Below are 27,423 nucleotides of genomic sequence, written 5' to 3' on the forward strand. Positions count from 1 at the left end.
AAATCTGGGTTAACAATCAATAGCTAGACAACCATGCATGCATCTTGGAGGAGGGGGGTGCAGGAAAAAAAGAAGAAGAGGGGGGGTTGGTGATGTGACATGAATGGCTGGCTGCAATTAAGGAGCAATAAAGGGTTGTTGCGCTAGAAATGTAGAAAGACAGAAATAAAGGAAACATCTGGATCTGTGCGGCTCTACAGTCTTTATGGGGATACAAGTTAAACACACATGATGGGAATTCAAATGCCAGCTGCCAAATTCCCACAACCCCCTATTTCCCCCCTTTAACTTGTGCGGGTTTACAGTTTTGCGGGCTGTGCGTTGGGAGGAGACGCGTGCGGTGGTGGAGGAGCAGAACAACACAGATCCGTCCCGCGTTTAGCCCTCACTGCTCGCCGTAAATATGGAGCCGTTCTCGGAGGCGCTCGGGAGGGGGAATAGGGGGGTGGGTAGAAGAGAATGGATTTGTCTTTCTTACCTATTTTTATTTTGACGCTCTGAAAAACCCGCAGACCTTCCTCCTCTACCGCCATGCCTTCCCCGGGGCTCTTTCCCTTCTCACGGCTGAATGGAAGCTGTCCTCCACGGCGGTTGGTTCCGGCCTCTCCAGTGTGCGGATATTCCAGGGGTTTTGCACATCTATGCTCTCCTTAAAGCGAATGCGCACGCTGCTGCTGCTGCTGCTGGAGGAGATGTGGGGAGCGGGTTCAGCCTCAGAGAGCGCCTCGGTCTCTCAGCAGCAGCGGCGGCCGTGGGAGGGGGCGTGGCTCCGAGCGGCGACGCCCACACGCGTGGTGTGAGGGTGATGTGTGCCCGGCTGTGGAGGTGCAGAGGAAGCGCAGGCTGAGTCACCAACACACAGTCTGTCAGACTTTTTTGTACTCGACTGGACCAAGTCACTTGAAACTATTCCTTGTGAAATCACGTGACTCTTTTATCTTTTTTTTTCTTTTCAAAGAACAAAGCAAAGTTTGAACTCATTTATTGACTCTCACTATCCAATCATCCCTCTAAAAACCCCTTTGAACACAATTCTTGGATTATTCATGTTGGGATTTATTTTTAGGTCACTTTTTTTAGCAATATTAAAGTTTCTCCCTATTAACCTCAGAGCTGGGTTAAAATAACCCAACTTGGTTTATCTTTAAGGTCCATCCATGTTTTGTACTAAAGAAATTCACACTGATCCATAAAAAATCAAGTTGGTTTTGGAAGCAGAAAAGTTTTACTTTTTCATTGTAATGTTGGAATTAAAGCAGAGGCGAAGCTACAGGGGGCAAGGGGTGACTCTGCCCCCTCAGCAAAAGGGATTATTCATGTTGGGATGTATTTTGGGGTTACTTTTTGGAGGAATACATTTTTATAGCATGTTCAGTTTAACCCAATTTACTTATTTTTTCTTTTAAAATACCCTAAGACAAAGTTAGTCCACTTTTAACTCCAGATTTGGGTTAAAATAACCCAAATCTGGGTTATTTTGAACATTAGAGTTTTTTCATGTGAAGGAGTTTCATCTATGTTTTTTACTAAAGTAATTGACACCGACCCATAAATAGGCAAGTTCATGTAACCTTTTAAATACTTTGAATTCACAATAACAAATGATTGATAAATGGTCATGTCAAATATGTAAACATGGCCAAAAGTTGTTTTTTTTTAAACTCACTATAGGTGTTGATTTATAAAGTATGGAGTTGTTCCTCAGAGTCAGTAACTGAAGAGTTAAAAGGCAAACATACATTTACATCAGACGTAGACGTGCTGTAGCCCAAAATAATGTCAGAGAAGTCTGGACAGGACTAAAGATCCGTTCAGGTGAAACGTGCATCATCAATGCATCACCAGCCCACACTATGGACCACACCAGAGAAATAACAATTGGGTTCATTCTTTACAATAACCAGCTGTGGTCTGAGGCGTTCTTCACGGCCTGACTCAGCAGAGATGTGGCTCCAGAGAGGAGTCAAGGTGACTATTAACCAGGAGCAGCATTTAGCTGCTCCAACTCTGCTGCCAACTCATGCGTTAGGATTAGCCGTGACTCCGTCAGAACAGCTCCAGATCCAACTAAGCTTCACTGCATGTCTCATGGTGTCCCTAGTGTCATGCAAGGCAAAAGGAAGTAGCACGTCCACAAAAGATTAAGATTAAAAAAAAGAATCCAATAGTCCTTTGCAAGACTTGAAAGTGTTTACATACAATGGGTGGATGATGTTGTAGATTTTGTCACATTTACCATTTAAATTGGGGCAGATCAAAGTATGCAACAAGCAGCCAGTTATCTGAAGTTTTCTCTTTTAATATTTATTTTATTTAATTTTTATTTAATTAAAGTTGATTTTCTATATGGCTGCACCAAAATCCAGTAAAGCTAACCTAACTCTAAATTCAAAGTTTCTTTGTTACACACATAGTATAATACGCAGTAAAATGTATTGCACAACTGTCTGACAGTACAAAAATGATAAAAATAAAAGTTGTGTGATTAAGCAGAAACAGAAATTTCAATACATATATGACAATATAGTCTACTTAAGGTCACAAACGTGTCCACATGTTGCACAAATGTTCACAGTATAAAGTGACGTTGCTTTGTGGGGCAATATTTGACATTTTAAGGGACTAAAAGTGTTACTATCTGTAAGGTATGGCTTGTAATCTCTTTTTGAATCTCCCTTAAAGTCTGAAGTCTGGGGTTGGCTCAAAGGAATGATGCTGGCTGTATGAATGGAGAAAATATGTGAGATGTCTTCACCACTAAAGCTTCACACAGTATGAATGCTTCCACTGTGGATTCATATCAGCAGTGGTTTTACAGCCTGACCTTACAGAATTTGAGTATCTAGACTGGAGTTATTCATAAAATGTTACTTGTTGTGCATAACTAACACATTAAGAAAAAGATGATAAAAAAATGCGAAAAAGCTGTCTGCTTGTGGGGGCAAAACAAAACTCTGCTCCTATTTGGTAACCACATCCTGTAAACTGAATGTTTATGCACATGACCTTAAAAAAGAAGGTAACTGAATGATAAATTGGCTAAAAGTTTCAAAAGCAGGGCCCTCGTGCACTAATGTCCCAGCAGTCAAATCTCCAGATATCACTATCACGACTTATTAACCAAAGCAGCTGATAGAGAAGACAGTTGCAGCTGTAATGATGCTTTGACTTCACTTCAGATCCGCCCTGTGGTCAACTACAGCTGTTTGTGTTTGTGTACCGGTGCGGAACAGCAAAAGTGTGCCTGACACATTGACGTTTAGCCTTTAAAAAAGGAGAAAAGGATGTTTTCCATAAACCAATAGTTGTGCAAGCGTGTAGCTGTTCACATGTGGCAAAGCAGAGGCAGAAAGAGGAAGAGAACACAGATGCTGATCATGAGCAGATTAGTGAAAGGATGCTCACTGGCGGTTTATTTTGCACAAGCAAGTGGGTTTTAGGGCGTTGTCTTATTTAAAATAACTGTGCATGCACAACTAACCCACCCAGTTGTGGCTTGTGCTTTTTTTTCCACAATAAAGCGACCACTATAATGTATACATGCATACTTGAAAACATGCCGGAGAGACAGATCTGAACAGATGGCGGCTGACATGTGCAGGCTTAATCCTGGTATTATGGAGAGGATAAATAAAAGCTCCGCGAATAAAGCATGAATCAAATGAGAGTGTACGTAATTTGGCTTGTGGTATTTTTTAATGTTGTCTCTATTGTTTGTTGTCATTTTATCCAACATGTACAGATTTGTTCTTTCCTGACCTAATTGTTTTTCCCTCTGCCTCTTCTGTACTCTAATGGGGAAAAACAGTCATCACAATATTTGTCAAAGGAGGTTTTCCTAAAAAAAATAAATAAATTATTTAAATAAATTTTTTTAAAATACTTTTTTTAAAATCACCCCACATGAAAAATTATTATTATTTTTTGTTAAATATGGACAAAATCTGAAACTTGTGAAACAATCCAATTCAAAGCATAACTGAAAACAATGTGACTCATCACAGTCAAAATATAAATCATCTCTGGAACCGTACAGAAATATTGAAATTCAAGGCTACATGAACATGGAATGAGTCTGGCACTGAAAATCCTTGTACTATATAACATTTTGATGAAAAAGACTGGTGCTTGTGGGCATAAACTTGGATTAAAAGCAATTTTTAAGAGTCCCGGCAACTGTTAGGTAAAAGTAGGGTACACTCTGGACAGGCCGCTATACACAGGCATGTTTTTGGACATGTGCATGAACAGGAAGAGCATGCAAACTTCTTGCTGTGAGGCAAAAGCCACTGCATCTCTGTGCAGCTGTCACTCACAACAAAAATATTTAATGAATGACCCCAATACTACAAACATAAAAATATTGCACATCTTTACATACATGTATTTAACAACATGTATTTTCAACTAAAGTGGATTGCCACAGGCATTTTTTTATCATATTACATGTAAAACAAATATATTTTTTTAAATTTTTGTTGAGGAACTTCTTTCTAGGGAAAATTGGCTAAACGTCTGGGGTGCTGCAAACAACCCACAAATAATGGCTTTTCTTCCTCGCAATGCTTAAATGTCATTTTACAGCTGCTGTTTCGATTTCGTCAAAAAAAAAAAAAAAAAAAAAAAGAATACAGAAAAAAAACAGCTTGGTGACATCAGAAAATTGCAAAATGTTTACTTTACAGCTTCGTTTTTTAGGTTTGCCCTGAGTTCATTCTGGATAAATTATGTGTGTACACTTCATAGAGCATTCAGTTCTTTCAGGCCTTCATCACAATTTCAATAGAACTTCCACAAAAAAATGATAATGCTTTTACAGTGCCCCTTTGCGTTTAAAAGGTGGTATTGCATGGTAATTTTCTCCCTGCAAAAACACTTAAAGATATTTTTTCCCCTTTTTTTGTAGTTGCTGGTACTAGTGAATACTAAAACACCATAAGGATGTTATGTAAGATTTGTACTTTCAGAGAAAAATAATAATCTATGTTTTTTTGGAGAGTGTTATTACATAAGATAGATATTAAAAATAAATGTTCCTTTTGCCATTCAATGAGTTTAAGCCATGACTAATCTGTAACATGCTGATTCAAAGCTTTGTTTTCAGAAATAGCTAAATAAATAAATAAATAAGGAAAAAAAATCTGTTATAATATACACTTTAATGCATAAATATTAAAGGCATGGCTGTATCAGATGCACAAAAACGACAATTTTGCTTTAATATATTCTATTATTATCATTATTATTATTATTATTATTATTAATGATGTTTTTGCTCCACAGTTGTGACACTAACATGTTGCATTTTATTGCTCCTCCAACAGTAGCCTGAAGTGTGCTGAGAACCATCGCTTTGTTATACGCTGTTTCCTGTTTGTGTTTACATTGTTTTCCTCGGTCGTGGATGGACAGAACCCGGCAGGCTCTGCGCCTTTAATGAGCCGTTTCCCCCCCGACTGTCTCTCGCACAGTGTTGCTCTCCGTCTCTTCCCCATTTCGCTGCTTTGATTTCATTGTCGCTCTTTTGTATCATCATGGCTGCTCATTCTAGCGAAGAACCGTTCCCCTTCCACGGACTGCTCCCCAAGAAAGAGACCGGCGCCGCCTCGCATCTGTCCAGGTTCCCCGAATATGACGGGCGAGGGGTTCTCATCGCGATCCTCGACACCGGAGTGGATCCCGGCGCCCCCGGCATGCAGGTACACCTGACCGGCTGCCTCGTGTTAGCTAAAGACTTTAGCAGCTGGGAGCTAAGATAGCTAAAAGGCCGGCGTCATTTCTACGCAGTCACCGCAAGACACAAGTTAACCCACATGCTAGCAGCAGCAAAACACCATAATAAATGTAGTTTTCTTCAGTCAGACTATTTAAATTAAACCAATAAAGACTTTAAAGTTGGTAGAACCACCTGTCAATTTATGTAAGTTCATAAACGAGTAGAAAACAAACTTAGCATCACATTAGCGCGTGCTGCGAATCTCTTGCTAGCCAGTAAGATACTCCATTCACTATTTTTGAAATTGCTACAATTATGGACTAGCTGTTGCGTTTTCTTATGAAAGCCAACAACAGTGACCTTCTGGCAAATGAACTTAAACCACTGTGACCATTTCAGAGCCCAAACAGTGTTGAAATATTTCACAAGAGAACCTGGTAAACTCGTTCACAAATATTGGGATAAAGGCCGCTCAAAGGGATTGTGTGGTTTTTAGCTAGCTTTTTATTTGTAGCATTTAGCTAAAAACGAACTTATCTATCAGGTTTACTAAATCATAAGATAAAACTGTTAAAAAATATACATTTTAGCTGTAAATTCAGAGTGGAAGTTGTGCTTTATGGTGTTATATTTCAAACTGCAAAAAGAAAAGTAAAACACACAAGACACGAAATGTATTACTTTTCCTACAGGTCATGTTTCAAAGATAGTATAAATATTACTTTATTTTGAACAAAATATCCTATTATAACACCAAAAAAATCCTTAAAAAAACCCCGCCTACAATATTAAATATATTTCTACAATCCAACCAGATCTATTTGTCTGAGGGAAGTTCTGAGTCAAATCAATACAATTAAAAAATATTTTCAAATTGAAATAAGCGATAACTGATCCTTGAAAATACACTTTTTTATCAAGTTAGTCTGTTTATTTTACTGTAATATAAAAAAACGATCTAGAGCCATCATCACGACGGACAACACGTGATTGAAGCAAAAAAAAAAAAAAAAATCCTCAATCCATCATTACAGTAATGTGTGGCAACACTGAATTTTGTAAAGATGTGACCATACAGCATGGTATAATGTTCCAACAATGTTCCATCTGTATTAGATAAAACTCCTACCTTACAATATTTGCATCTGTAAACAGAAAAAGAAAAAAGCTTAGAATGTATACAGGGCTAAATACATTCTGAAATAAATCTGATCACTTCTTTATTGTTAGCTGTTATTCCTTTCTTTTTATTTTTAAGATGACATATTTTCTTCTTTTGTCACTTTGCTTGAGTGACCTCTTCTTTGCTGGACGGAAACTGTAAGCAAATAAGTTCTTACAGTCACTGGTGTATCTTTTGTCAGATTTGGATGATACAAAATCAAAATTTTAGCAGTATGTGATGCAGGTGGAGATCGTTAAATAATAAATGGAAGGACTCATGAACATGTGTATCCCAAATGTTTTATTAAGGTCACAACTGAGGGGAAGCCAAAGATTGTGGACATCATCGACACCACAGGCAGCGGTGACGTGAACATGACTACGGTGGCAGAACCTAAAGATGGAACGATCACTGGTCTGTCTGGTAGGATACTTAAGGTCGGTTGAGAATAAATTTAATTGTTAAAAAATAAACAACAGCTGCTTCTTCTGAAATATTCTGCCTCATCTGAACGTCCTTTAATCTGAAATCACGCTGAGGTGACCTTAACTCTTCCGCTGTGTCTTTTTACATCTTGCAGATTCCTCCAGCCTGGGTCAATCCAACAGGGAAGTTTCGCATTGGAGTTAAAAATGGCTATGAGTTCTTCCCTAAGGCTCTTAAAGAAAGAATACAGGTAGGAAGATGTTATTGTACTTAAGCACTTCCATTTATTTTTGTGGAGAATTTCGTTTTTTGGCTGTTAATGATTTAAACCTAAAGAAAGGCAGTACAATGAACTGCAAGAGTTGAAAAAAAACATTGACATCAACATTAATATAATTATTTGTGTTGTGGACTGTTTAAATATGCTTGTGTACTTATTAGAAAGAACGAAAGGAGAAGATGTGGGATCCGGCACACAGAGCAGCACTTGCTGAGGTCTGTCGCAAGTTAGACGAGTTTGATCTCTCCCATCCGACTCCTTCTCAGGTCAGACTTTACTTCTTTCACCATGTTTCCTCTGAGTTTTTTTGTTCTTTTCAGCAAAAAAAAAAAAAAATTGTAGGTACCAAAGAATAGGAATATGCATTATGGTACATTGAAGTTGAGTTTTTGTATTAAATATGTTAGTTATAAATGTAACTAATGTAAAAATCTATTCATTCTTTTCATCTTTTTTTTTTTAAACAGTTTAAAGTCAAACTTCTTTTTGTGTTAAAATCCTCCATCCTGACCCAATCTAGCTTGTGAAGCTCAGTGGAGAAAGGTCTTTAATACTTTTTTCTACCTCTACATTCGACAATAACCTGACAAATAATCTTCTTCAGAGTGAGAAGCTGCAGAAAGAAGAGCTGCAGAGTCAGTCAGAGCTTCTAGCATCCCTGGAAAAGAAGTACAGCGATCCTGGTCCTGTGTATGACTGTGTGCTGTGGCACGATGGAGTCACGTGGAAGTAAGCAATCTTCCCCTCTTTACATCAGTGTGCTCACAAGTGTCATTTTAATGTGCCCGTTTGTTGTTTTCGTCAGGGCTGTGGTGGACACATCTGAGAGTGGAGAGCTGTCGCAGTGCACTGTGCTCAGCTCATACAAAGAAAACCAAGAGTATGCCTCATTAGGAACCGTGGAGATGCTAAATTATTCCATCAACATCTACGACGAAGGAAACACACTCTGCATCGTCACCAGTGGAGGTGAGTTAACATGAAGTTGAAATGTGAAAAAAAAACTATTATTAATACAATATCTTCATTGAAGTCTTATATTGTTCTTTAAATATTTATTCTCTGTAAATCTTACTTTAGAAATGACTTGGAGGTGAATGATAAAAATTTGCTCCTCTGTCTGATCTGAAGGGGCTCATGGGACACATGTTGCAAGCATTGCAGCAGGTTACTTCCCAGAGGAACCAGAGCGCAACGGTGTGGCCCCTGGTGCCCAGATTCTGGCTCTGAAAATTGGTGACACTCGCCTCAGCACCATGGAAACGGGCACCGGACTCATTCGCGCGGTAAGACTATAAAACAATTGAAAATAACTCTCTCATTTAGTTATATTTTTTGCCACAATTGAGGTTTCTGTATCTGTCCTTCCCTTAAAGATGATTGAAGTGATCAACTACAAGTGTGACCTGGTGAATTATAGCTACGGGGAAGCCACACACTGGCCCAACTCAGGGTGAGTGTTGCAATGTGGGCTTTTTATAGAGCTGGATGCGTCGCCTCTTGTTTCAGGCTGTTAGTAACTGTTGATAAATGTTTTCCAGGAGGATTTGTGAAGTGATCACGGAGGCTGTGCAGAAGCACAATGTGATTTTTGTGTCCAGTGCGGGGAACAATGGCCCCTGCCTTTCCACTGTTGGCTGTCCTGGAGGAACCACAAGCAGTGTCATAGGTACATGTTTCATACAACAAAATCATATTTATTTATACTGATTATCATAGATGCACTATAATAGCTGGATTTATTCTGAATAGAAGCCAACAAGTTTTTTCATTTATGGTTTACATCATAATCACACTCTAGCTTCAAATCTTTTTAAATCCACTTTCTGAAGGAGTTGGAGCTTACGTGACCCCAGACATGATGGTGGCAGAGTATTCCCTTCGAGAGAAGCTGCCTCCCAACCAGTACACCTGGTCGTCCCGGGGCCCCAGCACCGATGGAGCCTTGGGGGTTAGCATCAGCGCTCCCGGTGGCGCCATCGCATCTGTTCCAAACTGGACGCTTCGGGGGACTCAGCTGATGAACGGCACGTCCATGTCGTCCCCAAATGCCTGTGGAGTCATTGCACTAGTTCTCTCAGGTGGGTTCTAAACCAGATCAGAGGAAAATCCTGTACACGTATGAGTGTTCCAGTCCACAAGATGGTGATTATTTTGTGTTCTGAAGGACTGAAGCAGACCGGGATCCGTCCATGCGTTCCTGTTGTGAGGAGAGCGCTGGAAAACACGGCTCTTAAAGTTGAAGACATTGAAGTGTTTGCACAGGGACATGGAATTATCCAGGTGTCTTGATGAGGATTTTTTCATTCAGAAAATACCTGAATTGTATTTTAGACATTTGTCCTCATGTAACCTGCCTCCATTTGCCATCTCAGGTGGAAAGAGCATTAGACTACCTCACTCAGAATGCCTCTTTACCCACGAGCCAGCTGGGTTTCTCCGTCAGCGTGGGATCACAGAGAGGCATTTACCTCAGGGATCCAGCCCAGGTCCTTGCACCTTCAGATCACAGCGTTGGAATTGAACCCATCTTTCCAGAAAACACAGGTACTTAATGGAGCAGCTATATGCAGATTTAATGTTGCATTTTTAAGCTCACACCTCCTTTTTTTTCTGTCCTTCCACAGAAAACTCTGAGCGAATCTCCTTGCAGCTCCACTTGGCCCTCACATGCACGGCACCGTGGGTTCAGTGTCCCTCTCATCTTGAGCTGATGAACCAGTGTCGTCACGTTAATGTTCGCATCGATCCTCTGGGACTGAGAGAAGGAGTGCATTACGCAGAGGTGATGATCCCATGGTGGAGAAGACTTTTAATTCTGAATTTTTGCAGAAACGTTCACAATGGCTGTATACATTTTTTAGGGCCAGGAATTGATTAAAAAAATAACTAATTAATCGCAAATCTGGAAAAAATGAATTGTGATTAATCAACTTTTATTTATTTATTTATTTTTTATTTACACTATTTGCCAGCCACTTATCTGCAAATAATCACAATATGAAATCACACTTAAAATTGTACATTTAGAACGTTTATTTTTAACCCTTTGGAACCTAGGGCCTAAAACTCTGTTTGGCTCTGTTTTTTGCTGTGTTTCCTTAATTATTAGACAACACCGGTGCTTGTTATTGTAGAAAATTAATGCTGGTCCCCTTCCCAAAATAAAATAATAGTCTGTTTCCTCTTTGGATTTCTAATAGCAGACTGCTACATTTCACCCCCCCCCCCCCATAGCGGGTGCACTGCTGCTGCTGCATTAGAGCAGTCAGATTGCCACCTTGTTTATTAAAATAAAAGATCGCTTTTGTCCAAAAACTACAAATAAGTGCCATATTATCTCTTTCATTTTATAACATTTCCATCACAGAATGTAGAAAAAGTTTACGTTTATTTTAGATGAAGTTATGATCTCACAGCTGCATAGCAGGACACCTGAGGGTGTTAATACATATCAACAAATTAATTAATTAATTAATTGGTTAATTAGTTAATTAATTAGTTAATTAATCGCGCTCGTCAACGCATCACTTTCACAGCCCTAATTTTATTTATTTTATTTTTTTAAGGTGTGTGGCTACGACACAGCAGCCCCCGGCTGTGGCCCACTGTTCCGAGTGCCAATCACGGTTATCATTCCTGTCAAGTACGTTCTCCCAACGGAAAAGCCTGTCATCAAAGGAGTTCTGTGTCTTCATGTCTGTTTTCCTCCGTCAGAGTGACAAACAGTCGTAACCAGGAGGTGAGTTTCACAGATGTCCACTTCAGACCAGGACAGATCAGACGGCACTTTATCACTGTTCCTCAGGGAGCCTCCTGGGCCGGTAAGAGTCTCACTGAGTATTGCAGATGAACTTAATACATTTTTTATGTTGTTCTTAATAGGCACATTTTCATTCGTCAAATAATTTGTTTAGTTCAGCTGTTTATATATCTTTTGTAAGGTCAAACTTTATGGCTCTGTTATATAATTGTTTAACCAAATAGTTTATCATTCTTTTGGATCATCTGCTGGCTTATCCTATAGGATGATGGGGTATATTTAAATGCATTCTAATCTTTATTTGGTAGAGATTACCTGCAGGATTATTCTGAAATATTTTAAAGCTCTTATCAGAATTTTCATGCATGTGCTTCAAAAACGTGAGGAAAAAAGTGTTTGCTTTTTTCCCCTCATTGTCCACATCTTCTCTTGTTGTGCCACAGAGATCACACTGACCTCTCACTCAGGAGATGTGTCATCCAAGTTTGTTCTTCATGCGGTGCACCTGGTCAAGCAGAAAGCCTACAGAGCAAATGAATTCTACAAGTTCTCCTCATTGTTAGAGAGAGGATCTCTAACTGAGGCTTTCCCTGTTTTGGTATGTAAAAATGTATATTTGTTGCTCTTAAGTTGTGCTTTTGGCATTTTTAGTAATTTTCTTTTTCTTTATTTTTGTCTGTTTCCAGTCAGGTAGAGTTGTAGAGCTGTGCATAGCTCGTTGGTGGGCTAGTCTGGGAGACGTCACCGTGGACTACAGCATCTCGTTCCATGGCCTCTGTGTTTTTCCTTCGCCGCTCCACATCGTAAGAACTTGGCGTGCATCCATTTTACAAAATAAACACCCTGTCAGACAGGATGGGGGTAATTGTTGATTTGCGTCTGTTCAGCACGCTTCAGAGGGAGTGACAAGTTTTGACGTGACCTCCCCTCTGCGATATGAGGAGGTTTCTCCCTCCATCACCCTCAAATCATGGGTACAGCCTCTGAGGTAGGTGGTGGGACGACCACACACAAACATGCCCAAAAACATTCAGTTTTGTGACTGGTTTTCTATCATTTCAGGCCTTTAAGTTCAAAGATAAAAGCCTTAGGAATGCGAGATGTTCTACCCAATAACAGGCAACTCTATGAGATTGTCCTCACTTACAACTTTCACCAGGTACTTTTTTGACACAAAGCTTGACAAATGTATGTTTTGGAGATGTTTATGCCTCTAAATAATCTTCTTTGCTGCTCTTTAAGCCTAAGAGCGGTGAAGTGACACCCAGCTGCCCGATGCTGTGCGAGCTCCTGTACGAGTCTGAGTTTGACAGTCAGCTGTGGATGCTCTTTGACCAAAACAAGAGGCTGCTCGGGTCAGGAGACGCCTACCCACATCAGGTACACTCACCTCCTCTTTATACAATGAAAACTCTTGTTGTTTTTCTAACGTCTCTCTGCTCATGTCACTCCCCCAGTACGCTCTGAAGCTTGAGAAAGGCGACTACAGCGTTCGCCTTCAGGTTCGCCACGAACAGTCCAACGAGCTGGAGCGCCTGAAAGACCTGCCGTTTGTGGTTTCTCATCGTTTGTCCACAACCCTCAGTCTGGACATCTACGAGACTCACCGAGCTGCCCTGATGGGCAAGAAGAAGGCAAACTCCGTCACTTTGTGTCCTGGTGCCACACAGCCTTTTTACGTCACAGGGCTGCCAGATGACAAGTGAGTGAGAAGGGTTTTGTTTCTTTTGCTTTTTCTACTGTCATGTATCTAACAAGCACTTCTGTTTGGCCTGTTTTAGAAAACCCAACAGGACAAAGTAAATGTCATAACTTTGAAAAATTGTAAAATTATAATGAAAGTAGATCTGATCAGAATTTGTGATAATTCTTTAAAGTGGAATAAATAGAAAAACAAAACGTTTTCTTTAAATATTTTATTTACTTCTCCATATTCTGCTGCAGGATCTTGCCAAACTAATTTCACGTCATATCTCCCCTAAAAATATTACGATCATGGGTAATTTGTAATGTATCGGAACAATCTGAAATGTGGTTTCTATAAATCAGGAACTGCAAAAAAATGTTGAACAACTTTGTAAGGTTTACTCACTAATGAGAGGCAAAAGTGAGAACCTGACCACAAAGATGTCTTGTGTAAAATCAAAGTTTGATTCCAAGGTTACAGTTTATTTATCAGTTCTTGTGACTAAGAACTTATAAATAATATACTGATATTTTAAAGTTTTTTCTTACTCTCTATCTTTTCCCCTCTATTTTTCAGGATCCCCAAAGGAACAAGTCCAGGCTGCTACATCTTGGGATCTCTTATTGTGCCTAAGAGCGAGTATGGCAAAAAAGCTGTGAGTAACTGTTACTGATGATCTCTTTTCTGTGATCAGAAGTACTGTTGTTCAGGGAGCTGAAAGGAAAAGATGAGCAGACAAAAAAATCTTTGCACAGTCTAACATATACGTATAGAAATAAAGAATAGAACACTATGTATCAAATTTAGATACGTAAAGCTGTGAGTGGGGAGACGTAAAGCCTTTCTCAGGAAATGCTGCCTTTAGTAACTCTACACACAAAGAAAATTTACTTATTTCCACATATCTACAGTGGTAAAAAAGCTGTCACTGATTCTGCAAGCTTTCAACCTAAAAAGCTGAATTTTATCAGTAATGTTCATTATAGATACAATTCAACTGTAAGAGACTGAATGCACTAAAAATAATCACCTTAAATAATTTCTAATAAATTTATTTGTGTAATAGAGCAGAAATTAAGGATTTGGCCAAAAACAAAAGTTAACTTTTGTGATGTAACTTTGATTTTCAATGACAAAAGTCGAATGTTTCCTGCAGGTCGTCAGCAGGTTTGCGTTCTAGCTACTGTTTTGGTCCATTCCTCCATGCAGATCTTCTCAAGAGCTGTGAGGTTTTGGGGCCGTTGTTGGGCAGCACTTGTTGTTAAACTCCCTCCACAAATTCTCTTGAGGTCCAGAGACCTTGAAGTGCTTTTTACATAGCCACTTCTTTGCAATGGGTTTCTGGTCGTCCTGTGATAAGATTCAGACACTCCATGTTTTCACTGATTTTGGAAGGTTTTTACCCCAAATCTCATCAAGCATGACCCAATTTATAGTTTTCTCAATGTGGGTCAGTTGTTTTATCCTCTTTCTAGAAAAGAAGCCCAGACGCATGATGTTTCCATCCTCGTGCTTCATATTGATTATCATTATCTTGGGATGCATTCAGCATTCTTTCTCCTCCAAACTCACCGAGTGGGTATTTCTACCAGAGTTCCATTTTGGTGACATTCTTCCAGTTCTCCTCTGGATCATCCTGATGATCTCTGGAAAAACTTTACACAGATTCAAATCATGATGACTTGGTGTACATGTTACTGTGGCAGAAAACCTTTAAAATGCTTTTACAAGCTAAAGACGTCTCTTGTTCAGGAGGCTTTCCCAAATCTAGAAAGCCAGCTTACAGAATCGTGACTTTGAAATACTTTTTTGCCCCGCTGTATACACACCAACTTGTAAGAACTTTTGCAAAAAAATACAATTGTCGAGAAAGCAAAATAAAACCACCCATTTGTGCCAAGATCACTCATCAGGTGCAGAGTTTAATGAGGCAAATAAAGCCTGATGAAATGGGTGTTCTGGCCGATCACATGGCAATTAAACCACCAAGTTCATTTTAGCTGGATCCAAAAAAAGGAACAGTAATTTTACACATTTGAACTAGTTGCGAGTACTTTTATTAACCTACAAAAAAGACGAGATTAGTGATCCTTTTTTTTCCTGCAGTAATGAGGCAGTGAAAAAAAAATATCAGAGGAGGATGAAGGTGACTGCACCGAGTGCAGTGATGGCTTTCAGCATTCCCCCACTCTGCAGCGGGTCAACTGGTTGAGCGAAGTGCTCCTTGGTGCAGAAGAAGGTGCTTAAAAATAAAAAAAATGCTTTATTTTGGTTAACAATCTCAACTTTTCTCCTGGCTATATTCACTCTTTAATGTGGTCCTCAACTCCTTCTTTCCTCAGGTGGAATAAATCAGACTATACCTTTGTTATTTGATCACTTTAAAATGACTTTTTGGGTTGTTCTGGAAATGAGATGGTTTTAGTTCAATAACAGTTCACGTCCTTGAGGACTGATGTCCTGCTTGTTGTTTTTAACTCATTCCTTATACTTCCTATCGACAAAATATATATAAATCAATTGCAAGTAGGCCCCGGAGATCTCAAAGATCAGCAGGCTCCTGATCTTCAAATTGAATACCCTTTTGGTTTGTATAAGCAAAAGTACATTTTAGGAAAAGATTGAGATCATTGATGTAGGTCTTCTTATGGATTGTGCTGACTCAGCAGGTTTACAGCTAAACAAGCTCCAGGTTGTGTGAGTATTCAGTAAAGCTGAGCTCAGATTTTTTTGTCATTTATGCAACAACGAAGGGAGCTGTGGAAAAGCTGTAGGATTCACCTGTATGATTTCAGATACATTTTACTAAAACTATGACTGTCTTACGTAAATAATGTAAAATCAATGTAAAGCTTTGAAGTAGGAAGAAGGAGACGTGTTGTAGGATGTCTTTTGGATGGTTATGATTTTTACTTTGTCAGCAGTAAGTAAAATTAGTATTTTTGACAAAATATTCACACCTCTCAAATGGGTTAGAAACACTTAAAATATAAAAAAATATTTTAAAAAATGTGCCGGTTTTGTAATTATTGTGGTTTGTCTTTCTGAGAGCAATGTCCCTTCCACATTTAGCTCATTTTCAAACTTGTATTTATAGCCTGTTGAATTCTAATATTTTTATAAAATAAAATAATAAAACCAAATCACAATTTAATGCGTTTTAAAAAATAGACACAGATGGGGTAATTAACTTATTATCTGTGTACCTGAAGAAGTCCCAGGTAGGTAGACTGACAGAAATGAAGAAGAGAGAATCCTTTTTGGTGTGTTTGTGTTTGTCTCTTCCTTACTGTTTGTTATTCTGACCACCAGGGGCAGGCTTCCGCAAAACGACAAGGAAAATTTAAAAAGGTACTGGACGATCTAGAGACACTGAACCACAGAGTACCCACTTCTCTCCTACTATCTGGAAGTGGCTCTTTTTATTTATTATTTATTTATTTTTTACCTCTGCTATGATCACGTCAAAGCATGTCCACGTTTATGTATTGGTTTACGCAACAGTAACTATTTTTGTAGAAGAGTAAAACTTTTCTGGTGGTCAGTTCAAATATAAATATATAAGTAGGTCAATCATGGACCTGGTTCCTAAAAAACACTTCCCTGACTGACTGAAAACAACAATCAGAAAAAGGTTTAGGGTCATGATATGGTCGGGGAATTGGGAATCTTTGAATTAACCGCAAAGTGGACTGAAGCTCATTGTGTGTTTGTCTACACAGGATATTATTCCAGTCATCTACCACTTGATTCCTGCTCCAAACAAAACAAAGAATGGTGGGAAGGAAAAGGAGAAGGACAAGGAGGGAGACAAAGAGAAGGATGTGAAGGAGGAGTTTGCAGAGGCTATGAGAGACTTGAAAATTCAGTGGATGACAAAGTCAGTTGTTGTTGGCAACTCATTGTTCGTTTTTATAGAAACGCTTCAAAACTCACAATATTGTCTTTTTCTTTTTGTTTGCTCAGGTTAGAATCCAGCTCAGTCTACGATGAACTGGTTGAACTTCATCCAGATTACCTTCCGCTGCATGTGCAGAGGCTGCATCAGCTGGACACTGAGAAGGTAAAAGTGCGTCGGAGTCAAACCTGACTAGTGCTTTGTTGACGGTCAATCCTTTCTGGTGTGTGAAGGAGCGTGTGAAGCGTCTCGTAGAGGTGGTGTCAGCAGCAGACGTGGTCATCTCTCACATCGACCAAACCGTCTTAGCCGTCTACCTCTCCATGAAGACAGATCCTCGGCCGGACGCCGCGTCCATCAAGACGTAAGAACTGGTGGTTTGGATTTTTAAGTGTTTTATTTTTAAGGATTAACTTTCAAATGAAAGCTTTAAATATAATCACTCACGTTCAAAGCAAAACTAGGAATGATTCTTATCATATGTAAATGTTGGCGGCTTTTCTCAGACTGATGCAACCGACTGATGTGTTTTGCAGAGACATGGAGAAGCAGAAGTCGTCTCTGTTGGACGCGCTGTGCAGAAAAGGCTGCGCTCTGGCCGACCAGCTGCTGCTGCCCTCTGCCACGCAGGACGGCGCTGGCGCCATCTCTGCAGAACAGGCTTCAGTACCAGAAGTCATGGAGCAGGTGGCCAGCAGCTGTGATGATGTCCTGCAGAACGTGGCCAAGGCTCTTACTGACGTATTCTGGGAGGTTCAAAAATGGGCGGAGCTAACTGATTCTAAGGTGAGAAAATGTGTGTTAAAGGCTTTGAGTTCATTTACAGAAACATGTTAGTAATTTGATTTAATCTACAAGCTTTGCTTATCACACTTTAAAGTACTAAGACTAATGCAGACGCTCTGGAGGAACAGTTTTTACTGGTTGTGGTTTAATTACAAGGAAAAAGTAGCAGGTTTACAATATACTGAAAACCCTGCAGACTCTGCACAGTCTGAAAAAGTTCTGTATTTAATCATATTCCTCTTTTTTTTTTCCTGGTAATGCAACAAAATTTTACAAGTGCCCACATTAAGCTTCGTTCACAAAGATTGTGTTTTGCAGTTTCAATGTTAAATCAATACTTAACCCAATAATAGGTCTTGCCAATCCTGCTGCCTAAAAAAAAAAAAAAAGAAATTTGGATGTGTGGTGCAATGTTTCCAGAGTTCAACTCTCTGAATTTTGGTGAAGCTCTGCGTCGCATCATTCAATCAAAAATTCAGATTTTTAGTGGCGAGTTGATCGTGTGAACAGCAGATGGAGTCCAAAACCATCATGTATTCGCAGATATTTTTTTTCATTCACGTGACTCTTCCAACTCTGACAACTCAAGACACCTGTATGAAACGTTTGCATGTGGAGGAGGTGCTGCGGTGGTGCACACCGGCCAGTCGGCTACCCCTCTCCTTTCTCCATATCGCTGCAAGGAGAAATGGCATCAGCTGACTCAGAAGCGGCTGAACAAAATCCTGATGAAGATAATCGAGGAAGATAATTATTCTCCCGTTCAGGTGTTTATTATGGATGAAACCGGCCTCTTTTGGCAGAAGATGCCCTCTCGCACTTATTTGATGAAGGAGGAAGCATGTGCTCCTGGTTTTAAGGTCCAGAGAGACAGAGAGACAGAGTGACACTCCCCCGTGTGTTCCCACACTCTTTTGTTCTGAATAACAAAAAAAAAAAAACTCTTCATGTTGAGTAATACTCCCGTGTTCTTTAATAAATGTTTACAAAGCATAATTAGAAGTGTTTTTGATGATTTTGAATCGGTAACTAACATTCTCCGGGTGGGGGTTCTCTGTATTTGCTGATTCCCCGCACTCGTGGAAGTCTCCGGTTCCATAACCCCCACTAATAAGGGAGGAATACTGTATACATATAGAGCGCTTTTCTACCTTCTTAGAAGGTCTTTACAGTCACTTTCCCATTCACACACTAACCACCAGGACCGATTCGAGCTTTAGTGTCTTGCCCAAAGAGACTTTGACACAAGGGCGGGCAAGGCAGAAATCCAACCAGCAATCAACTGCTCTACTTCTTCATCCCAACCACCAAATAATTAACAAAATAATGAAAAATGCCAGATTCATCAATACACAGGCACATGCCCACTGATCAACTACACTACCTAAAACAAAGTGTTGTTTCTGTGTGCACACTTGAAATGTCATGATTAGCAATTCGAATCAAAACTTTTACTAACCTGACAAACGTTCAATCTTAACGTTTTATGTTTGTTGATTTCCTTCTCAGGTTTTGTCGTTTTCCTACAAACATGCTCTTGTGAATAAGATGTATGGGCGAGCCTTAAAATATGCTTCCAAGATGGTGGAGGAGAAGCCCACCAAAGAGAACATGAGAAACTGCATCCAGGTATCTGTGCTGCTGCCAAGTATATCCAGTACACAAATGTGTGTGTTGAGTACAACCTGATCAGGTTTTGCTAAAACCTCCTGTTGTGTTTTTGTTTTCAGCTCATGCGTCAACTTGGATGGGCCCACTGTGCTGCGTTCAGTGAGAACTGGCTTCCTGTCATGTATCCTGCAGACTACACGCCCTTCTAGGAGCAAACATGAGCATGCATGGGCAGCATGGCCGTATTTATTATCTGGGTTCTGTTTTTTCTTTCGCAGCTGACTATCCAGCTGTGAACATTTGTCTTTTTTTTGGCACATAAAGAATTTCATCATGAGGTGAAGAGTATGTTCATCCTGCAGTCAAACTGGTCAAAGCTTCCCGACAGCTCACTGGCCCTGCCAGTGGTTCTAATCAGCTGCAGGTCCTGTAGTGTTTTATATTCATGCATCATCAAATGCAGTTATAAAAGAAACCCAACTATGTTTGATCCTTTCAAGTTGCTTCAATGAAAAATAAAACTGACCGTTGTGAGAAGACTTGCTGCTGCACCATGTTCATCCCCACAGACTATCATAGAATAAAAAGGGACACGTTTGGACTTCAATGTTTTATCATTTTCTCTGTTGCCCCATCCATATGTGGATGGTTCTTGTTGGATTTTTAAACAGTGTGGAGGTGCCTTTCTTAATGTACCTTACCTTTTTTTTTGTTATTGTTGGGAGTAAATCAGCAGAGGATTTCTTTTTGTCTTGAAACCACCAGCTTCACTCATATCACGGCGGCGTCCGTGTCCACTGCTCGCACTCTGGCGCCACATTTCATGTTTTCTCACCGGACCTCACAACCACACAGGCAGCAGGAGGATGTTTATAGATGACTTTGTTTTTTTTTTTTGTCCAGTATTACAGTTTTTGTGCTGTTCAGACGGCTGCACTTGTTCAGTGACTTACAATACTGTACATACACAACAAACCAATATAATAGATATTTAATGCAAATATTATTGTCATTGGAGTATTTTACATATATGCATGTTTTTAGAGTGTAAGCAGAACTCTTTAGAAGTAGATTTTTTTTTGTTTGTTTCAAGCTGGTAGATTTTAAAAATAAATAAATAAATAAAAATATTGTTTTCCTTAAGGATATTTTTACAAACAGCATCATATAATTGTGTTCCTGTGTACAAAAAATACTTGGGTACACACATTTCTCAATGCAAATCAATCATTTGAAAGAACAGCTTCATTTCTAGCTGTTTTTTTTTATCACAAACCTTTGAATGTTATGTTTTCGCCTTACATTTTATCGTGTAAGCATTATTTTTTTTAAAGGATACGTTTATAAGTTGTTTTTGCTGAAGCTGGATCACCTCTGTCCAGCTACACACCCTCTTGGCAATCAGAAAAGACTATTGAAATCTTGTTTATCCACTTTTTGTGAAAGGTTTTGTTGATATGCAAGAGTTTATGATGTGTTAAAAGGTTATTGACACTCTTCAATGATGAAGAAATAACTGTAGACTAAATGTTTAAATGCTTATACCAATTTGAAACCATTTAGGATTTTTAAATTCTTATTTGAGTGGAAACTTTAACTTTTTATTAGTGAATATGAAGTTAAATAAAACTAAGTTAAAATGAGATGAATTGCTATGAAACCCTTTGTTGTATTAAGAAATTTCTTAGGCTAAACCATTTTTAGTATCAGCAAAGTCAACTGGATGAGTTTAAGCTGGTTGATGATTGTGTGTCATATTTTGTTTTTATCCTGCCTCATTATTGATTTGTTTTTTGAGTGTTTATTTAAGAAACCGTGTCTTCAGGACTGAGCTCTATACTGTGCATGTTGCCAATGACCGTCTCCGAAATGGCCTTACTTTTCAACACAGGATTTTTACCTGCAACCTCTGACAAGGAACAGACTCCTCCCATCTGTTACTGTCACTCTGCTCGCATCAGGAAAGCTCCACAGAAATGCTAATCATGGATGTTTAAGTGTTTATATTTATAGCCATAAATTCAAATAAATGACAATTATAGTATTTTAAAGAATGTTTAGAGGTAAAGGTTGAACTTTTTTTTTTAAACACCTGTCCTGGATGGATTTGGGAAATGTCATGTTGGATTTCTTTTTTTTGTTTGACTTCATATAGAAATAAGTCACAAATTACACAAAATAAAAAGGATTTGGAAGAAGTTGCAGTTTTATCTGTTTTTACTTTAATTGCTGGTTGAAGAAATAAAAAGGAAAATAAAAACAAGTGAAGTGAGATAAAGTCATGCCATACAAAAAAAAGTATCAAAAACGCACATAAAAGGTAAACATTTTCCAAATTTCTGAAGTTTACATTCAATTTAGCAGCAAAATGGTTAAATAAGACACCAAAGGAAAGGAATTGGAGCTGACGTCAAATTAATAGAGATTGCCATCCACACTAAGCACAAGAAAAACTTATCTGGAATATAATATGTGTAAACTTTCAGGATAAAAGAAAAAAAAACCTTAAAATCCATTAGATACAGTCCAAAATCTTTATAAACTGCATTAAAATGAGGTCAAATGACTCTCAGATTAACATCCAAGCAGAAACCGACTGCCTGGTTTATCAAAATGAGGCAGAACAAACCAGTCTGATAGTTTTTGAAACTTCCAGCTTTGCTGTTTAAAGCATATTTCCCACCATTTTTTAACTACTTTTTTTTTAAATTTTACATGAAAAAAAACAGTTTGATCTGATCCTTCTTTAGTAGTAGTTTACTTTGATCAGATTTTGGTTAAAGGGATAAAAAAAGGATGATTTTTATCTCCAAAGATGAAAGCCTGCACAGAAATGTGACATGCTCATGGAAATGGCTTCTTAAATAACTTTTAAAAAAGAACTTTAAACTATCCAACTGCAGTAACTAAATAGGATTTGAAATAAAAGTCTGTAAACTCGTGTCTCATTGCTGGATAAGCCGTAAATCTTCTGATCCTCTAATAAAGCTTTAGAAGAACCACAGAGGCAGAAAATCTTCTTTTAGGTGTTTGATTCTTGTAGAAAGAAAAAGTTCATTTTATAGCTCCTTCACCTTCCCCTGTCTGCTAGTTGCCATGAAGATCTTCATCTCTCCATCTTCAGCTAGTAGGCTTGTGTGAAAGGCCTTCTTGAAGTTGTCAGTGAAAGTCAGATCCGTCTCAAACCTGACCTTGTTGGCCCAGATCAGAGTTGTTCCTTGTTTGCAGAAATGCTTCATGGTGGCCAGGAGCTCGTCCAGACAGTCGTGATGGTAGACCACATCCGCTGCCAGCACATAGTCGTACCTGTAGACAGACGACGGGTAGGTGGGCTCCAGGTCAAAGCCCCAGGGCAGAGATGCTATCTGAGGGGTGTGTCTGCAGCGCCCCCTGGTGTTCCTCATCACATTGGCCCTGAGATTGCTGAGCATCTGTGGCAGGTCTGTTGCTGTGACTGCACCTCCTGATCAAGAAATAGAGAATTTGTCATTGTCACTGCAGATTTAAGAGATTCTATTGCACTAAACAACACAGTAAAATGAAGCATTACACTGACAATTCTTATAAGCGTCAGGTCAAGTTTTATGATTCATACTCACCCAGTAATGTAGCTACAATGGAAACCAGTCCTGTTCCTGCTCCCAGTTCCAGGACGGTTTTCCCCTCCAGGTTGACAGTGTGTTTGTTCTTCTCCAAAAAGGAGCACAAAGCCAAAGCCTGCAGAGAAAACACGTCAAAGAGTAAATAACTATTTATGAAATCATGAACTCTACTGGTGTAAAATTCAAATGATTTTTTTAGGAAAACGTACAGCTGGCCACATAACCCCCCCATATGAGTCAATTGACTCATAAATGACAATGTCTTCCCCCACGTAATGATAGATATCTTTTCCATGGCTGAAAATGACACTCGGGACAAACTTGTACAGCACAGCCTTCTCCGTCCTAACCTCCTGATCTGTGAAGACAAAAAACATTGACATCAATGATTCCAATAATAGTTACCTTTGGACACCATATTGAAGGATTGAGTATGATTTTGGCCTTTATTAGACACACCTGTCCAAATGCTCGTTAACACATATTTCTAATCAGCCAATCACATGGCAGCAACTCAACGCATTTAGGTCAAGACGATATGCTGCAGTTCAAACCAACTTACTGGATTTGTTGTTTGAAGTTGTGTCAGCTTCTTCGCTGTTGTCTTCGCTGGGGTCCTCTATTTCTTCATCATCAGAGGTTATTCTCTGTTCTTCTGTCTCTCTGTTTGTCTGTACTAAAATCTCACAATTATGTTCAGCTTCTTCACTTTTTTCCAGCTCCTTCATGCTCTCTTCCTCCTCATCTGTCTTAGCTTCTTCTAAGTTCAATGGCAGGTTTTGGATTTCTGCCTCTGCTTCACTATCCTCTTCTTCCTGTCTGCTAGTTGCCATGAAGATCTTCATCTCTCCATCTTCAGCTAGTAGGCTTGTGTGAAAGGCCTTCTTGAAGTTGTCAGTGAAAGTCAGATCTGTCTCAAACCTGACCTTGTTGGCCCAGATCAGAGTTGTTCCTTGTTTGCAGAAATGCTTCATGGTGGCCAGGAGCTCATCCAGATAGTCGTGATGGTAGACCACATCTGCTGCCAGCACATAGTCGTACCTGTAGACAGACGACGGGTAGGTGGGCTCCAGGTCAAAGCCCCAGGATAGAGAGGCCACCTGAGGGGTGTGTCTGCAGCGCCCCCTGGTGTTCCTACTCAAGTTGACCCTCAGGTTGCTCAAGACATCTGGAAGGTCAGTGGCTGTGACCCAGGCTCCTGAGGACAGAATACAAGAACAACTCTAATCACAGAGCTTTATGCTCAATAAAAAGGTCATCCTCTACATACCCAGGAGTGCAGCTACAACAGACACAAGGCCAGTTCCTGCTCCAATCTCCAGAACTGCTTTGTCCACTAGATTGTGTTGGTCACGATGAGTGTCCAGGTAGTGACACAGAGACAGAGCCTGCAGCATCAAGAGCAGATTTGATTTGGCTCTACACGGGAAAGATTTAGTTCCAAGTTACATCCTTTAAAGAAAAATCCTGAAGCAAACGACATTCAATATGAAAATGCTATTTTAAACATTTGACATCTTATGCAGATAATTCAAAAGTAGCTATAGCAGCATTGTTTATTCCACCAAAACATGTCTTCCTCCCTGTGACACATCTCAACAAAAAATGGCTAGAATTACATTCTAAGTTAATGCAAAGTTATTTAAGATTTTTATTTTCAAATAAAATTTTCAGAGAATTGTTTTGCTAATTTTTTTAACTTTATGGTGAAAAAAATTCAAAGTCCTATCTTTAAATGATTACTTGCTTTATTAAAAGGATGCTAAATGTGTTCATAATTAGTTCTTTATAATACAGTTACCTCATGTGCATAAAATGCAAGACAGTAGGTAAATAAGGTGCTTTTTTTTCCTGAACACTTATGTCAATATTTTTGCAACACAAGCTTACACTGTGTTGAACAAAAACTCACCAAATCACCCAACTGATCATAATTGATATGTATTTCTCATTTAAAAAAATTGAATCACCAAAGGATTTTACGGAGCCTTGGTCCTTGGACATTCAAGAAGATTTAATAGCCTAAATTATTTCCTCCAATTGTGGACACAAATAAGTATTTTGTGGTCACAAAATGTTAATTTGTGTGCATGAAATACTAGTGTGTGCCCACAAAGTGCTAATTTATACACACAAATTGTGCCCACAAATGCTGCTTGGTACTCACAAAAATTCTAATTTGTGCACACAAATTGCTTATTTGTGCCCATAAAATGTACACACAAAATGCCAATTTGTTTCCAAAAATGCTAATATGTGCACAAAAAATGGTACTTTGTACAAATACTAGTTAGTGCCTATGTAATGTTAATATCTGCCATTGAAATGAGCCCACAAAAGGCAGATTTGTGCCCAAAAAATGCCAAAAAAAAGCCCAAACAAACCAAATTATGCCCACAAGATTTGGCCACAAAATGCTATAAAAACGCCAATACATACTAATCTGCAGCAACAAATTATTTTTTTAGGGAACTCCATATGGTTTTGAGAACAATTTAATTCCAATCAGTTCTTTGTTGTTGCAGGCTTTGGAGGGTTAAATTTATTTCACAAGTGGTGCCACTCACCCCGGGCCATATCATGCCAGCAAACGAGTCAAAAGCCTCTTCAATGATGATCTCCTGACCCACATAGCGGTACACCTCTTTACCTCCTTTGGAGTAAAAACATGGAGCCCATGCTGCTGCTTTTTTCTGACCTCCAGCACATAAATCTTCAGTTTGTGACTGATCTGCAAAAATAACAACAAACTCTCTCATATCCATATATTATATGTTAGAACCACGTTTGCTCATACCTGTTTCTTTCTCCTGATGTTGTCCATCAGTCTCTTCCTCTTCATCCTCTACATTGTTTTTTCCCAAACTGAGTTCTTCTAAGAGACCTTTGGATGAAGTGTCCATTATTTTTTTCTGTAAATACACAAAGAATTTTGGATTTTGTATATATATATATATATATTGCTGTTGCATGCATATTTGATTTAGAAGGTTTTAGCAACGCAGCCTTGAGTTTGTAAATGTGACTAAATGCAGAAGAAAACATACCGGTCACCTTTTAATCCCCTTGTAACCGTTTTATTCCAGTTAAAGATCTTGAATGTAGTCGGGCTGACTGTGACAGTGGGGTTATAGACACCCAGCATCCTGCAGGACCCACCCATCGCCATCACACGGGGTCAAAGGTATTTTTAGAGCTTTGCCTTTGAGAAATAAACAGGAGAGTGATGCAGGGCAGAGCACTGGCATATTTGGAACATGCAAAACAACAATGAGTCCAGGAGGAGGGTAAAGCAGGAAAACATACGTGGATTTTCATGGCAACCCCTGTTTTTTAGCTTCTGCAGGTCACAGGAACTTCATTTCTGGTGATTTATAACCCAAAATCTCAGAATGTGCATGCATAAAGGAATTCTAGACTTACAAAAACTAAAAATTGCACCATGATAGTGCTACTAAAAATGCATTGTAGTAAAAATCCTTCCAAACATTGAAAGTTGAGTGCAGTAACGCATTGCATCTATGCTGCAGTCCACAAATAGTCTTTGGGAAACAGAGCAGGTTAAGCCAGGTCAGGGGAAGATTTGTGTCTGACTTGATGGAGAGCTGGTGTCTGTGTTGTTCCAAAACCATTCACCCCCCGAAGCTCTCACTTTACTTTGGGTCTCCCTGTTTAGGAGCCACGAACAGCACGTATGCAGGCAACAAGTATTTCAGATTCCTCTGATGCTGAAGGATGTAAGTCATTACTTTGAAACTCTCATGACAGCACCTGATGGCAAATACACTGGAGTCTGCTTCAAATGCGGCTGCTGGTTTACTTTCAGTTAGAACATTTTTAATTATCAAAATGATTCAGGGCTTCCCTCGTCAGCAACAAACTAACAATAATACTTCCCATAAATGTTATCTTTATTCAGTTTATCTCCATATTTTTCACCCCACAAATGTTCTGGAAACAAACCCATAACATTCCCATATTTTAGAGGAAATTGATAAAAATATAAGACTCCTCAGACCTAAATGTTTATTTAGCAATGGTGCTCACAGCCTGGAAAACATCCATGTTGTTTTTTCTTACTTACTTTCCTGTGGTGACCTCAATTGCTTTAGCAGCGTTGGAAGGTAACAAGATCAGACTGGCATGAACCCCACCCCCTCCATGTCAAGCCCCCACAAAAAGGGGGCTCCTGTCACCTCAAGTAGAAGCCTCATCCACACTTAAACATGAAGCTTCAACTCCCAGTTTCAGATATCATAACTAACGCAATCACATCCTAAAAGCAGATCCGTCTGTCAAGAACCTCTGAGTGTTGTGTGGTTGGAGTATTGAGCAGCTGAGTTTGGTGAAGAATCACAAGACTCCAAAAGCTGAATTTATAAATCTAAAAAAATCTTATTTTCTGTCTTGCAATACTTAGAAACAGTTTCATCAGCAAATTAATCTAATTTACTGATTTGAATATTTTTTTTTCAGTAAAGACCTTTTT

At 39.2% G+C, this 27,423-nt stretch overlaps 3 protein-coding genes across 4 annotated transcripts in view; 1 reads left to right on the plus strand and 2 right to left on the minus strand.

Annotated features, from left to right (window-relative positions):
- Positions 1 to 1,577, minus strand: part of rasa3 (RAS p21 protein activator 3) — a 51,287-nt gene extending 49,710 nt beyond the window's left edge. The window contains exon 1 of the mRNA XM_024294768.2: positions 479 to 1,577. Coding sequence (XP_024150536.1) covers positions 479 to 533 — 55 coding nt within the window. The 5' untranslated portion in view covers positions 534 to 1,577. The remainder of the gene's footprint in view (positions 1 to 478) is intronic.
- Positions 1,578 to 4,948: 3,371 nt separating this feature from the next.
- On the plus strand, positions 4,949 to 20,076 carry tpp2 (tripeptidyl peptidase 2). 2 transcript variants are annotated; one of them, XM_024295607.2, is made up of 29 exons: positions 4,949 to 5,699; positions 7,190 to 7,318; positions 7,462 to 7,557; positions 7,749 to 7,853; positions 8,192 to 8,316; positions 8,393 to 8,556; positions 8,719 to 8,873; positions 8,964 to 9,040; positions 9,129 to 9,256; positions 9,420 to 9,668; positions 9,755 to 9,870; positions 9,963 to 10,134; positions 10,215 to 10,372; positions 11,157 to 11,233; positions 11,305 to 11,411; positions 11,794 to 11,948; positions 12,037 to 12,153; positions 12,238 to 12,338; positions 12,413 to 12,509; positions 12,593 to 12,730; positions 12,808 to 13,052; positions 13,614 to 13,692; positions 16,350 to 16,388; positions 16,760 to 16,917; positions 17,004 to 17,100; positions 17,169 to 17,299; positions 17,472 to 17,721; positions 19,231 to 19,350; positions 19,452 to 20,076. In XM_024295607.2, exons 1-29 carry the CDS (start codon positions 5,535 to 5,537, stop codon positions 19,539 to 19,541), a joined length of 3,840 nt encoding a protein of 1,279 aa, XP_024151375.1. In that variant the 5' UTR covers positions 4,949 to 5,534; the 3' UTR covers positions 19,542 to 20,076. The 2 variants fall into 2 exon arrangements, with proteins under 2 accessions (XP_024151375.1, XP_024151376.1); XM_024295608.2 differs by lacking the exon at positions 16,350 to 16,388 and having other exon boundaries at positions 4,950 to 5,699; positions 19,452 to 19,592.
- Positions 20,077 to 20,217: 141 nt separating this feature from the next.
- Positions 20,218 to 26,020, minus strand: LOC112160611. Its single transcript, XM_036209840.1, has 8 exons — positions 25,982 to 26,020; positions 25,732 to 25,846; positions 25,502 to 25,665; positions 24,205 to 24,322; positions 23,497 to 24,132; positions 23,144 to 23,292; positions 22,932 to 23,049; positions 20,218 to 22,795 (listed from the first exon to the last, which is right to left on the minus strand). The coding sequence occupies exons 2-8, from the start codon at positions 25,835 to 25,837 to the stop codon at positions 22,392 to 22,394; spliced, it is 1,695 nt and encodes a 564-aa protein (XP_036065733.1). The 5' UTR covers positions 25,838 to 25,846; positions 25,982 to 26,020; the 3' UTR covers positions 20,218 to 22,391.
- Between the last annotated feature and the right edge of the window lie 1,403 nt (positions 26,021 to 27,423).

Source organism: Oryzias melastigma, linkage group LG3 (genome assembly GCF_002922805.2).
Source record: "Oryzias melastigma strain HK-1 linkage group LG3, ASM292280v2, whole genome shotgun sequence".
In the NCBI taxonomy this organism is placed as follows: domain Eukaryota; kingdom Metazoa; phylum Chordata; class Actinopteri; order Beloniformes; family Adrianichthyidae; genus Oryzias; species Oryzias melastigma.

What these genes read in the sequence shown, in the direction of transcription:
- tpp2 (XM_024295607.2), top strand. Translation starts at nt 5,535, where the DNA reads ATGGCTGCTCATTCTAGCGAAGAACCGTTCCCCTTCCACGGACTGCTC. An exon ending in CCCATCCGACTCCTTCTCAG is followed by an intron (nt 7,854 to 8,191) that starts GTCAGACTTTAC and finishes AATCTTCTTCAG; the next exon opens with AGTGAGAAGCTGCAGAAAGA. An exon ending in TCAGGGAGCCTCCTGGGCCG is followed by an intron (nt 11,412 to 11,793) that starts GTAAGAGTCTCA and finishes GTTGTGCCACAG; the next exon opens with AGATCACACTGACCTCTCAC.
- LOC112160611 (XM_036209840.1), bottom strand. Translation starts at nt 25,837, where the DNA reads ATGGACACTTCATCCAAAGGTCTCTTAGAAGAACTCAGTTTGGGAAAA. An exon ending in GGGGGGTTATGTGGCCAGCT is followed by an intron (nt 23,050 to 23,143) that starts GTACGTTTTCCT and finishes TTTTCTCTGCAG; the next exon opens with GCTTTGGCTTTGTGCTCCTT. An exon ending in CATTGTAGCTACATTACTGG is followed by an intron (nt 22,796 to 22,931) that starts GTGAGTATGAAT and finishes TTTCTTGATCAG; the next exon opens with GAGGTGCAGTCACAGCAACA.